The sequence below is a fragment of the Micropterus salmoides genome, unplaced genomic scaffold, assembly GCF_014851395.1.
Source record: "Micropterus salmoides isolate LMB-PRFRI ecotype aquatic unplaced genomic scaffold, ASM1485139v1 Ms_hic_scaffold_19, whole genome shotgun sequence".
Taxonomy (NCBI): domain Eukaryota; kingdom Metazoa; phylum Chordata; class Actinopteri; order Centrarchiformes; family Centrarchidae; genus Micropterus; species Micropterus salmoides.
In genome coordinates this window covers 21,835,637-21,848,965 of record NW_024041039.1, presented here as the reverse complement: position 1 = coordinate 21,848,965, position 13,329 = coordinate 21,835,637, and the positions used below count along the sequence as shown (strand labels likewise).

General features: G+C 40.6%; 1 protein-coding gene across 1 annotated transcript in view; it reads left to right on the top strand.

Moving 5' to 3' along the window:
* The window catches only part of LOC119910210 (collagen alpha-1(XII) chain-like), a 56,616-nt gene extending 47,811 nt beyond the window's left edge, over positions 1-8,805 (top strand). Inside the window, 12 exon segments of the mRNA XM_038728681.1 lie at positions 295-348; positions 717-812; positions 1,157-1,210; positions 2,064-2,117; positions 2,437-2,490; positions 3,005-3,076; positions 3,157-3,192; positions 3,296-3,362; positions 3,450-3,632; positions 4,683-4,760; positions 5,850-6,020; positions 7,915-8,805. Coding sequence (XP_038584609.1) covers positions 295-348; positions 717-812; positions 1,157-1,210; positions 2,064-2,117; positions 2,437-2,490; positions 3,005-3,076; positions 3,157-3,192; positions 3,296-3,362; positions 3,450-3,632; positions 4,683-4,760; positions 5,850-6,020; positions 7,915-8,054 — 1,059 coding nt within the window. The 3' untranslated portion in view covers positions 8,055-8,805.
* Positions 8,806-13,329: the final 4,524 nt, after the last annotated feature.

Sequence of the window (13,329 nt, the reverse complement as noted above, 5' to 3'; positions counted from 1 at the left end):
ACTTCGACTGAGGATGTCCCTCACTTCGAGAGTGGTATTTTCTTTTCCTTTAGAAAGAGCAGTTGAGGATGAGTGGCATGCAATGAAATGTGAGTTTAGGGAGAAGTGTCAACAGATAAATGCCTGTTGGAAAAACAACAGTACAAAAGTCCCGAGGAGAAGTCTAGAATATGTGTGCTTGGGAACCTCACTAAGCCCTAGCGAGGATATTGTAGGGCTTCAGCTTTTAGGGCTTCTGGAATGTGCTCCTGTTGTTCTCACTCACTCTCTGCTTCTGGCTTCTCGCCTTTCCAGGGCAGCCCAGGTTCTAAGGGACCACGAGGAGATAGAGGAGAGCCCGGCAACCCTGTGAGTAACACCTTACATCTCTCTAAGCATGTGATACATTGTAATTCAATTGTATTTGTAATTGAACCAGTTCAATGAAGCTTGCTAAATCCACACATAAGAATGGTTAACTTACTGCTCTCCTACAGCCTCACATTAGCTTACAACGTCAGATAAAACACGTTACATACATCTGAATTCAGTTATCGACTGCATATTTTTCCTCTGCCTGATTTAAAGGGGTCTTGTGTCAACTACCGTAAAGGCCCATTTCCACTGTTAATGTTTATTTTCTACATTTGTGCCATATAAAGTCTGATTAGGGTTGTTCTTATGTAAGATTGTAGCTGTAAAACATCTTTGTTTTTTTCGTCTGGGTAATGCTGTAGGGTTCAATGGGTCCACGCGGTGATCCAGGACTCCCAGGCGCAATGGGACCACCAGGTCCACAAGGACCTAATGGACTGTCTCTACCCGGAGAACCTGTAAGTTAACCTACACTAAAAAAGCTAGGGAATAAATAGTTAAATGTCCATGGTAGATGGAGTTTAATGTATATGACAGACACCATCACATATGATTAGTGCCCATGTTGATATGAATGTGCAGTTTGTGTGACAACTGTAGACATATTCTTTGTAGCAGATCTACTAGTGGGATTTACAGCTAAAGTCATAACAGATTAAACTCCTCTCTACTTCTGTCCAGCTTCTTTATTTTCTTACCTGCAGATGTTCTTGTCAAAACGTGAAATCAATCACAAGCACAGACTAAATAGGATGAAACAAAGTCCAAAGCTTCTTTTGCAAACCTCTTCTTCCACCTCCAGGGTCGACCGGGACCAAAGGGAGATCCTGGAGACCCCGGCCAGCCTGGCCTGCAAGTAAGTCCTCCCCACTCATTTTGTGGTTTATGAACAGGAAACAGGATACTATCCATAGAGAGGGCTGGGTTGCTGCTGGAGCCTGGATTCAGTCCACATGGCGAGATTGAAACCACACTTGGAGTGGGAGGTTTACCATGCCATCCTCTGGGAGACCCACACACTCTCAAATCTGCCTGTTGATTGACAAACAGTAGAAGGCCAGTGATGTAATTAAATTATTATGGAGCACAGACTCAGGTTACCAAAGGGGAAACAGAGAATGGAACATTTTCTTCCACCACCTTGTAATTGAAGACGATCATGGTAAAGACTTACAGTCTGTCTGAAGTCAAGCGTCTTTGACTGACAGCAGATGTCATTCTTTTCTTCTTCTCACTTTTTGGTGGAAGTGGAACTTTTTTGAGTGGGCTGGTATTACATAGCCATCTCTTGGCTGAATACCGTTCATTCATCCAGCTGAGGTCATTCAGCCAACTCCCACCATTCAAATTGGAGAGAACATCACCACAGGTTATTTTGGCCTCTGAATAAGCAAATTCAGACACTGGGAGAAAGTCCTATTCTATGATCTTCAGAGCTTACTGGCAGCGTTGTCTCCGTTACTTTATACAATAAAGCTTATTATAACATCAATGTCTGCAGATGTCTAGTAGACATCATGTGTCAACAGACAAGAGGGAAACTTTTCCACTTTTTAGTAACAAGATGATATATTATCTTTGGCTAAATAAATGGGAAACTGCGGGATTATTTGCTGTAAATTCTAGTTCAACAGAGGCAATAGGGAGCTGTATAAATGTGTTGTTCCTGATCATTAGCAGTTTATTAAGTGTGTCTGATTTTTTCCCAGGGTTCTCCCGGGCCACGTGGTCCTCTGGGCCCTGTTGGACCAAGTGGAGCACGGGTAAGGACTACCTCCAGGCCTGCTTAGTGTACACACTGTGTTCAAAGCCTACAAATGGATGCACTTACTTAAGCTATGTTTGCATGTGATCACCCACTTAACTCAGCATATACAGAAGGACTGTGGTGTAATTCTTTGCTGTTGCACTGCGTGTTCTCGCTTGCATCAGCCAGAATACTTGAGCCACTACTTATAAATGTAATTTGAAAAGACAGACTCAAGGCTGAAACCAATATAAAGTCATGACACTGATGTATTGCATGAATGGGGTCCCCAGTGTGTTATAACCCACGTGTGATTGTATGTTGTTCCTACATAGGGGCCCCCAGGAAAGGAGGGACCATCTGGACCCAGAGGCCCATCAGGGCCCATGGTGAGTGTGTGTGTTTGTCTTTGTGTTGTGCAATAAAGAACCAAATAAATATTCCTTGGAGCATGCTTTATTTCCTGATATATCTGCAACAATTACTCCTCTGGCTCCGCAGTTGCACTCTGCCGGAACAGCACATAAAAAAAGCAGACTCCACTGTTACGAGGAGGGTGCATGCATCTCATTTTCTTCTTCTGTGGTTTGGGGAGGTCTGAATCTACTTAATCCAGCCATCATGCCAACAGGCAACATGCCAATATAGAATTCACATGCACTATACCATCCTGAGTGCTCCAAGACTCATTAGCAGTGCCTGGTGGCTGGTGTGTAAGAGTATGTGTGTGTGTGCGCGCATCATATCCCTGCATGTGTTTTTTTCCATCTCCTTGGCAGTTTGTGCCACATGCAGATGTCAAGGATCCCAACTTAGAGCTTGTTACATAACCCTTAACAGGGAGCGGGAGTTAAACATTGTTTTTACATTATTAATTAAAATAACACTTTCTTTCTTTTTCAGGGAAGCCCTGGAAATCCAGGTGTACCAGGAATTACTGGAAAACCAGGGAAACCAGGAGATCCAGGAAACCCAGTATGTGCTGAATAACCAGACACAAATAATGGTCACATTGACGTTGTTGCTTGTTCTAACACTGTTCTTCTCGTTAACAGGGAGCTGTTGGCCTTAAAGGAGAGAAAGGAGAGAGGGTACCTATTATGTGTTTTAATGAAATTAGCATACTCCAGTTATGATTCATCATCAATGAGAAAAGCAATGCCATCTCTTCATGAAAATGTCTTTGTTTTCCAGGGAGACTTTGCATCCCAGGGCATGATGCGCTCCATTGCCAGACAAGTTTGTGAACAGCTTGTGAACAGTGAGCAAAATGTTTCCTAACCTTCAGAGAAGTCCTTAAAGCATAACTCCAATCCAAACTCCAACTGATTCTGTTGGTCTCTTGCAGGTCAGATGAGCAGAATTGACATGATGCTGAATCAGATTCCTTCTGGATATCGTAGCAACTCTCCGGGCCCTATCGGCCCTCCTGGCCCTCCTGGCAACGATGGAGCCCGCGGAGAGCCTGGACAACCTGGTAGAACTGGTTTCCCTGGAAACCCAGGTTTACCTGGAACTCCAGGAGAAAGAGGTACTTAAATAATAAGCAAATGGTGAGCAATTAATTAATTACGGTCACAGTGACATTGAATGTAGACTATAGTGTTGGTCCAATAAGTGGAACAACAACATAACCTTATCACCATGTGTAGCCTACACATGACTCAACTTAGCATTGCTAAATAGTCTTCAATCCTGAGTTGCTCGTCTTATGTTTTATTCATGACCTTAAGGATTTCTACTCATTTCAAGATATTGGTTATGTTTTTTTTGCTTATATGCTCACACCAATATGCTTTATTGGTGTGAAAGTTATTTAGGGGACTTTCACACCTGAAAGTTCACACCAATGTCCGAACTAAAGTATATGTTTTGATACATTTTGATACATTCGGTCAGTTTTGGTTTGGTTTCACACTGCATTTATGCGACCGCACTAAAGGACTTTACGTGACCGACCTGCTTCCTGTCGTCATCATCTATGTGGGATGCGTCTGCCTGTACTTGACACTGGTAGCTTTAAGAAGACTGAATGAATGAGGGATGAATATTTAATATTGTTGCCACTGTATTGTTATTATGGGATTACTACCTGCAGCACCAACTAGCCTATAGCCTACTCGAGGCTCGTTCAAATTCGCACAGAGAAGACAGCAAGCAATCTTTCTGCATCTCTGTTCGAGGAGAGACAAAGACGGGAGTGGCAGTTTACTTCCATAGTGGCCGTTTGCATCAAAGGATGAGCTGTCACAGGAGATTCATTTCCATGCATTTCTCTGTGCATTTGTTTGTTTCTGGTTCACACGGTAATCACCAAACTTCCTGTGAATGGTCTGTCTGAAAGTCTGAACCATCCAAAAAATGCTTTCACGCTAGAAACGAAGCGAACCAAGCGATTCAGTTTGATCTGGACCGAGACTACCTCTTTTCGTTGGACCAAATTTATTTGGTCCGGAACTGTTGTCCAGGGGAGGTTTCACACCTGCAATTTTGGTTTGGATCAAACTGAAAAGTCTGAAAGTCTGGAACAAACGAAGTTGGTGTGAAAGCCCCGTTAAACTCTTTTCTCTTGTTTATGTAGGTTTGCAAGGAGAGAAGGGAGAGAGAGGCTCTCAAGGAACTGGAGTCAGAGGACAGAGAGGCCCAAGTGGGCCACCAGGTAACACAGTTGGTCTTTTTCTCCCTTTTCATGGCTAAAATAGCTAGATTTTTCACGAGAAAGTTGTTGTTCTGCGGTTCTCTTACAACTTCAATTTTACACTAAAACACAGTTTCACAGTGACAGCTTTTTTGTGCATAGTTAGTCCAGTTAAAATGACACATTCCAGCTAGAAGCCAAAATTTACCTACAATATTTGTGTCTCAGGGACTTTGGTTTGGGCAGCTGCACCGCATAAATTCTTTGGAGGGACCCCAAACACATTCCCATTTCTTTTCTTTCTCAAAGATTTATGTCTCGTGAATACTGACCTTCTCCAAACACTGTGCACATCTGATCTACAGTAAATGGAAAGTATTTACGTTCATCATTCAGGAGAGAATTTCTGTGACTAGCGTTTAGAAAATCTTGACTCAGTTTTTAGTCAAGGTCATGATGCAATTTTAGAAACAATTGTTGAAGAATGTTATTAGGCTGATATGTCAGTTTGAAAGAGTACATATCCTTTCCTCAATGCCAATTAATATCCAGTATGTTTTCTCTAAAACGCTCACCACTTCAGAAGAATTTCTTTCCCTCGGGAAGCTATTGCAAAACAACAGGAACCTTCTATTGATGTCTACCCCACAACACCAAACACTGACATGTCTGTTTCTGTGAATGAAGTGAGAAACAACTGAGGACTGATGACTCAGACTCACTTTTGTGTGTGTGTGTGTGTGTGTGTGTGTACTGTATGTGTGTGTGGGTGAGAAGCAGATTGTTGTACAATGAGCTCTCTTTGGTGGCTTCATTGACTACACATGGGCTCACTTAAGGGAGAGAAAAAGAGTGAGGGGGAAAATTCCATCTTAAGTTTTCACCGTCTAGACAGATGGGGCCGGGGGGGGGGTTACTCCACTCAACCCCAGACTTTTTTTTTCCTTGATCAAACTTTTTAATTGAGCCACTGAAAATTTTAAATTACAGCCCCCTGTTACCCCCACAAAAAAATCACTGAAGATTTACGGGTGATGTCAGTGGGTTTTTGTTCTGAGCTCCAGAGACATTACAGACTGGCCTTATTTACCTCTTCTCTCTCCTTTGCAGGGCCACCAGGAGAGTCTAGAACGGGACCCCCAGGTCCTTCTGGCTCCGCTGGGCCTCGTGGCCCTCCAGGTCGCCAGGGTACTCCAGGGGTGAGGGGACCACCAGGACCCCCGGGATATTGTGACTCTTCTCAGTGTGTTGGCATTCCTTACAATGGACAAGGATACACAGGTACACTCAACACTGTCTAGGTCCTGCATGCTACTACATTAGATAAAAGAGTATGTGTATGCAAGTGTATGCATACTAATTACATTTGCAACTCCGTGCACTACTACTTTGATAATGTATGGAGATATAAATGTAAGTGTTCCAGAGTATTTATTTTTTTAAAGAACGCTCTTACAACTTATTTCCAAAAGAAGTTCAACTGACTGTTCACTAAGCCCCTCCTCGCTTACCATGGCTATAGACCAGACTGGGGAGGCATCGTGAGGTAGCAGGCAAGGTAGCAAAACAACTATTAGACATTTCTACGTCTAATACATACAAACTTAACAAGATAACATTAGCTTCATGAGTGGATTGGAAGCTAAATGTCCGAGGCAAAAAAATCAGGATCCTTGATGTAAAAACATGGAAATAAAGAAACAGTATTGTGCCCGTATTAAGTGTAAAGCTAGTTAGTCTGATTATTTAAAATATGATAAGGAAAAAGGTAAAATCAGACCCCTACTTTAGCAATCCCGTTTTACTGCTTAGCTTAGGCTACTTGGACATGGGTTTATGCTGTTGTGTCACTGTTAGTAGTAAGCTAGTTAGCTTAGTAACATAGTAACTTAGCTCATCTTAGTAAAATAGTAACTTAGCTAACATAAACGCTGTTTAATCTATTCCTTACACTTTTACTCTTGTACGTATTTGTGTTTTTTGAAAGGCTAAAAAAAAGACCCCAAACTCCAAACTCTTTATGTGATTCTACAGCTCCACTGCTTGGTTACCATTGCTAAGCTAGGATTTGACAATCGCTGTTTAGGGTTGGGGTTTAGTGAACAGTCACTTTGGAGCCACTATATTCCAATACCTCCATACATTTGATGTACAATTTTAAAACTGGCATGTAAAGCATTCTAGCTAGTGGTGAATGATGACTTGCATTAAATCATATAAGATGCTTATAACTTTGTCCCACAGAGAAAACTCACACCCTCTTTGAACTATTTTCAGGTTTGGCATAGTAAACGTTCTAAGTCATCTGTGCCACTTACACTTTGAAGTCCTGTTTCTGAGATGTTTGCCCATTTGCTATGGGGCATGTAAGGATAATCACCATGGACATACTTATTGAACATTTAAAACATTACAAAAGCCAAAAAACAGAATGGAGCAGTACTGGCACTAACATCATCTCACAGCTACAAGCTACAGTGATGGCAACCTGCTGGCCTGTTTGCATCTTGAACCACAAACCGTTGGGAGAAAAAAACAAAAAAAAGCAGAGACTGAATATTTCTACGAAGGACGGAGCATGTACAAACACCACCCAAAACAACTACTAACAAAGAGGATTTTATAAAGGAAAGCAATATTAATGTGGAGGTGATATGTGTAAATAAAACTAATTTTTGTGCCTTGTAAATGATTGTATGAACCAGGACGTTTCACTAAAAATCAAGTTAACATCTGTATTGAGCTTGTGCCTCATAACCCTCTGCTTACTTACCACCAGCATAACCTCTGTTTACAACGCCTCAAGTGACTTAAACAGCTCTGTTCCAGACTGACGCATGTTCCACTTGTACTTTTAATCATCATGCTCTTTGTGTACGTTGGCCAGATCAGTGATAAATGTTGCTCTCTTGCCATTCCCATGTGTGTTTTGTAGTATCAGCTGGTTATTATACTACATCTTATTATCCAATAGCTTGATGGATTTTATTGTAAATGTCATCACAGCATTTGAAACTGTTTTTTATTTAGCTTTTTTGGTATTTTAGGAAGCAATAGTTTGACACAGGGAATTTTTTGGGAATTCCATAGTGCAATATAACTTAAATTGTGCATGTGAAAAGTTGGAGAAGCAACTCTTTTTTTTTTTGATTGGCCGTCCCAAATATTTTTCTAGCTGACCGCTACCAGCCTGAACCTGAGGTAGTGTCTATACCTGTGGAACCAGCTGGAGAGTTTGAGACAATACAATCACCCGGTTACTCACGAAACCAACGAGGAAAGAGATCACTACCACAAAAAATACAGAAACACTAGCATCATAGCTACAACAAGGAGTTATGTAATATTGAAACAACTTCCATGATCACATATGTGAGGATAAAGTGATTTTCAGAACAAAACTAGTACTTACATGGGTTTGATACCCCTGGCAATACTGAACATATATTTTTCTGACATGAGAAAGTTTAGCAAGATGAATACAAACCTACATGTTTCGTTCATTACAAACCTGTGTGCTTGCTGAGTGTTCCCTTTAAGTGTCTGCTTGTAATATAACTGCAAGTGTTTATCGGACTCCAATGTGTAATGCACTAATCATTTGAAAACTGGGAGGACGTATGTCAAAGGAAATACAGTATGTATGTTTTTTAACACTTTCAGACAATGTCAAACTTCAGTATGTAAAGCTGTTTGAGATACTCCATCGGTAAAAAAAAAGGTAAATGAATTTGATCCCCAAAGATGTGTGCATTGTGATGTTTTCTTAGGCCTGTAAACCAAATGATAATCTGATTTATTGTAACAAACCAAGCTTGTTTGTTTTTTTTGTTTTGTTACCAAAGGTGGAATTGCATGTTTGTGTTGTATATTTACTGAGGATTTCTAAGTCAGAATATAGTTGTTGTTTTCTATCTATGGAGTTTTGATTTGGTTGCAAGACTATGGACATAGAATTGCTTTTCTCATGTTTTAACTGCACATTTTGTGAATTCCACACAGCCTTATTTTCTTATTTATTTCTGAAACAGAAGAGGCATTTTTCAATAAAACTACTGAAAATGTAGCATTTGTTTCAGCTCTCCAGTCATTTTTGTCTTGACAACTCTTTACCTTCTCGCAGTATCTGTAACATTTTGCTCCGGACTCATGTATTATTGAAAAACACCCTTCACACCACACTCCCCTCTAGATGAAACAGAGTTTATTTGATCTTGAGTGACAAAACCGGTTCTTCCCAACATTAGGCCTTGAGAAATACGCTTTGAAGTTTGAACATTCATTTATTTTGACAGCTAAAGATATTTTGCGCCATCAAGAATGTCAGTTCATGTCAAAGCAACAAGCAGAGAAAGGACAGAGTGTGAAAAATAGTCCACAATACCTAACTATTCCAACATGGGAATTGCTTCACGTCTTTAACATGCACCCAGTTCGCTTTCATCCTTTCAGGTTGTAATGATTATGCGTAGATTTCCAAGGGGAGGAAATAAATAAGACTGTTATCTGCTGTAGGACTGAGCAGATAACAGTCCTGGAAAAACTCACGCATTACCACCCATTAAGCATATCTAAAGGTGAAACAAGAGTATGAGGAAAGGAACAACTGACGCCATTTGTTTATTGTGATGAAGGGAAAGCATGTCTGAGGAGGAGTTCTGCACAAATGCCAGACATAATGACTGGGGGTGAGGTATGGAGGTCAAGATTACCACCACAAAAGGCCATGGGAGAAATCCTCTAGTAAACCCTTTAATTTGCTGCTCTTGTTTTCTAAAGTGCACACGCAATTTATGAACTAGCTTTGCAAAATCCCCTCAATTGGTCTTTAAATTGGAACCTCAAATAGATTTTATAGAAGTTCGTATGTCATGAGAGTCGGGAATTCTTCCAGGTAAAGTGCAGTATGAAAAGCTGTTACATGTTAGTCACAAGGAGGAGATGGAGGCGAGTCTGCAAAAGTATTTCACTTTCAGAAAAGAGCTTACATAAGAGTAAATGTGGAGAACACTGCCTGCCATGTAAATCTCCTTTTAACAGGTATGGGAGAACCCATAGCTCTGGTCTCATTGTGTGGCTTTTCTAAAAAGCTCCTCTGCATTTACAATAGTTAACTTTACAGCAGCCCTCTCTGAGACACACTGGTCTTGTTGAAATAGATTTACACCTGTTATAAGTGATACACTGCTCACACTGTTTCTCAATATCAGACTCTGATTTTGTTCTAACATTATTCTATGACATTGTCCAAGACAATGATGCAGCCCCTAAGTCGCATTTATTTTTTTCCACAGCAAATCATAGCACGCATCCCTCTAAATTCTAAAAATCTCTCGTCGGCATAATACTATCCTCACTGTAACCCTGTCTAGTTTATGATTGCTCATTTCTTTGAGTTTGTTGACAATCCAGCGTGCATCTGTGTTCACTTTGTGGCAAGAGTTTCAAGTGGGCTGCGGTTGTTGCAGTTTTTTAACGAACTCCTGCTTTATTTCCAGTTGTCCCCTTGCAAACAGCAGACAATGTGTCTCTTCCACAGCAGTGGGTAGGACTATTGGTGGTGTTAGGCAGGTAGCATATAGTGGGTTTATCATTTTCTATACAGTGGCTGACGTTAATAGGAGCAATGAGACCAAATAAAAACCAAAACAACAAGGTGGAAAATGCTAAAATGCTTCATAGAGCTGAGGGGAAATGCAGAGTTTTGTGATATTGTGATATTTGTCATTTGATCTATTGTTCATATAAAAATATAGTCTCTTCACCAGTCAAACCTGGGAACAATGTAAAACTCATATTGTCGATAAATGTAATCACAATGTCTAAACTTTCAAAGACTTTTCAAACTTTCAGTATGGCAGTAGCAAATTCATATCAAGCGTGTGATATGATATCAGCGTTGGCACGTCAAAACACTGACGTTCAAGGAAACAGCAATTCATTTTTTCATTTACCTTGGAGCTGCGTAACTGAGTAAAGGTTTCAAGAACACTGCAAGACATTTTCCTTGTATCTCTGTTAAACAATTTACGATTCATTTCATGGCATTAATCAAGCAGCCTAAATTTACGGGGAATCATTGAATAGTGTTTTGTATAGGTTCAGTGCGATAATAGAATGGAACCATGCATGTGCTTTGGGCAGCAGATGAGATAGGTTAGCCTGGTATTGAGAAGAAATCACAAGTGATTGAAAGTAGAATTTTATTTGGACTACGAAAGCATGAGAATTGGTGGGACAGGTAAATAATGGAGAGCACATGTTGTGGAATGTTATATTACCATATTTTTGTGAAAACATGTTAAAGCTCTGTTCATAATGTAACATGCTGTACAGTACATTGATCACTACAGTGCAGATCATACATACATATACAGAACACAGTCATGAAATGGCCTGCTGGCAAGGGAAGGCAAATCATTTACACTTTTTAAAGGAATTAAAGGAATAGTTTGTTGTAATACGTTTTTGTTTTTGCTGCAAGATTGACACCACTCTCATGCCCAGTGTGTACAGTTAATATGAAGCTACAGCTGGCAGCCAGTTAGCTTAGCTAAGTACAGAGACTGGAAACAGGGGAAACAGCTTGCCTGGCTCTGTCCAAAGGTAATAAAAACAGCCTACCAGCACCTTTAAAGTTCACTATTTAACGCATTATATATATCACAACTTCCGTGTTAAGACATAGGCTTGCTAGCTGTTTTCCCTATTTCCAGACTTTATGCTAAGCTAAGCTAACTTGCTGCTAGCTGCAGTACACAGGGTGACATCACATATGTAACATAAACTGACTGATTACATACAGTGCCTTTAAACTTACCAGCCACTTTATTAGGTACACCTTGCTAGTAGCCTTTCTGTCATCTCGAACCAGTCTGCCCAATATCCTCTGACCTCTAACATCAACAAGGCATTTTTGTCCACGCAACTGCTGCTCACTGGATATTCGGACCATTCTCTGTAAACCCTAGAGATGCGTGAAAATCCCAGTAGATCAGCAGTTTCTGAAATACTCAGATCAGCCCGTCCCATTCTGATGCTCAGTTTGAAATTCAGCAAGTTGCCTTGACCACGTCTACATGCCTAAATGCATTGAGCTATTTGTGTTAACAAGCAATTGAACAATACCTAATAAAGTGGCTGGTGAGTGTATAGAAGAGCTGAGGTTTCAAACCTACACTGGGATAAGGAGACAGATTGACCAATATGGGTCTTTGATGGCCAGTAGTAATAAAGCGTTTCTATTGGATGGCCTTTGCTTCAAGCCAAAATTCTGTTTTAATAGTATGGTTTAATTTATTTTTTTATTCCAAAAGATGATCCTCTGAATTTTACTTTTGGCAGTGTGGCCAAGCCTCTGGACCAGCCTTTTGATTATGTGACACTCCAAAAAAACTTTCCTATATATATGTTAGTAGTAGTATAATTGATCATATCATACTGCATTTAACTTCAGCTTGGCTTTATCATGGCTTAGAAAGGATGCCACCGCACAAAGGGAACCAGGCACAAATGTATATAACTTGCTTGGCCTGAAGCAGCCACACATTAGAACAGAGAGGCTTTGATCCTTGGCTTGCCAACCAAAACCTGAGGAAGGAATGAAGTAGTGCTTTTGAACATGAAGGGGGGTTGACTCCTCAGAGGGCAAATATTCAGTAAGCATGCAGACAGTAGGTTTCCACTGACTGAGATGCCAAAAGCAACAATGGAGCAGCACTCCCCTTTGAATATTGGAAGACGAGAGCCAACAGTTCTCCAGCTGACCTAGTGAAAATGGAGCTTTGATTGTGAATTATTCCTCTTATAAAACCCATGTCCTCATTTGCCACGTTACCTGTCACCAAAATGTCCTCCAGACGGGAAATTAAACAGGGAACGATGCAGTGTGTTATTGACAAAAATCACACTTGTTCCCCTTCCAATAGTCCCATTTACTGCGGCCTATAGCATCCTATAACTTCAATGACGAACAGAGACATTTAACTCTGGAAGGGAATCCTTTAAAATCAAATTAGATGTCAAGGATTGATGAGACCGGTTTTTAGCCTCTTTGCATGCTTGGAGTTTTAAAATCATCAGACATGCTTGAGATTTCAGTCCTGGTTGATTCTGCAGCACCCATGGTAAACAGCACGTGCAATTTAATTTCACAGGAAACACTATTTGAACATCTTCTTCGTCAGGAATACAACAGAAGAGTCACTGGTGGTATTTATTCACAGTGCAGCCAAACAAACTCAAGTTGTTATGCTGCACACCGCTTGAGTAGATTTCCACAAAACAGCAATGTATTGTTAAGAAGCCTGCAACTGTTCATCTAACAGCTCGTTGCGGCTGCTCTGTCTTGCTACCACCTTTCACAAATTAGATATCCTCCGCTGATGACAAAATGCTGAAAAGTACTTTTGTCTTGTTTTCTTTGATGGATTTTTGATGAAGATCACAGTTAGCACTACCTTCTGTGACAGATACAGTGTGATTTTGGCTGCTTTACAATAAAAGCCACCCTGTGTTTCCCCAGCTGCTTTTATATGTGAAGCAGCAGCAGGAACTTTTATTTTTGCATTAACAGTAACCTATTATAGCT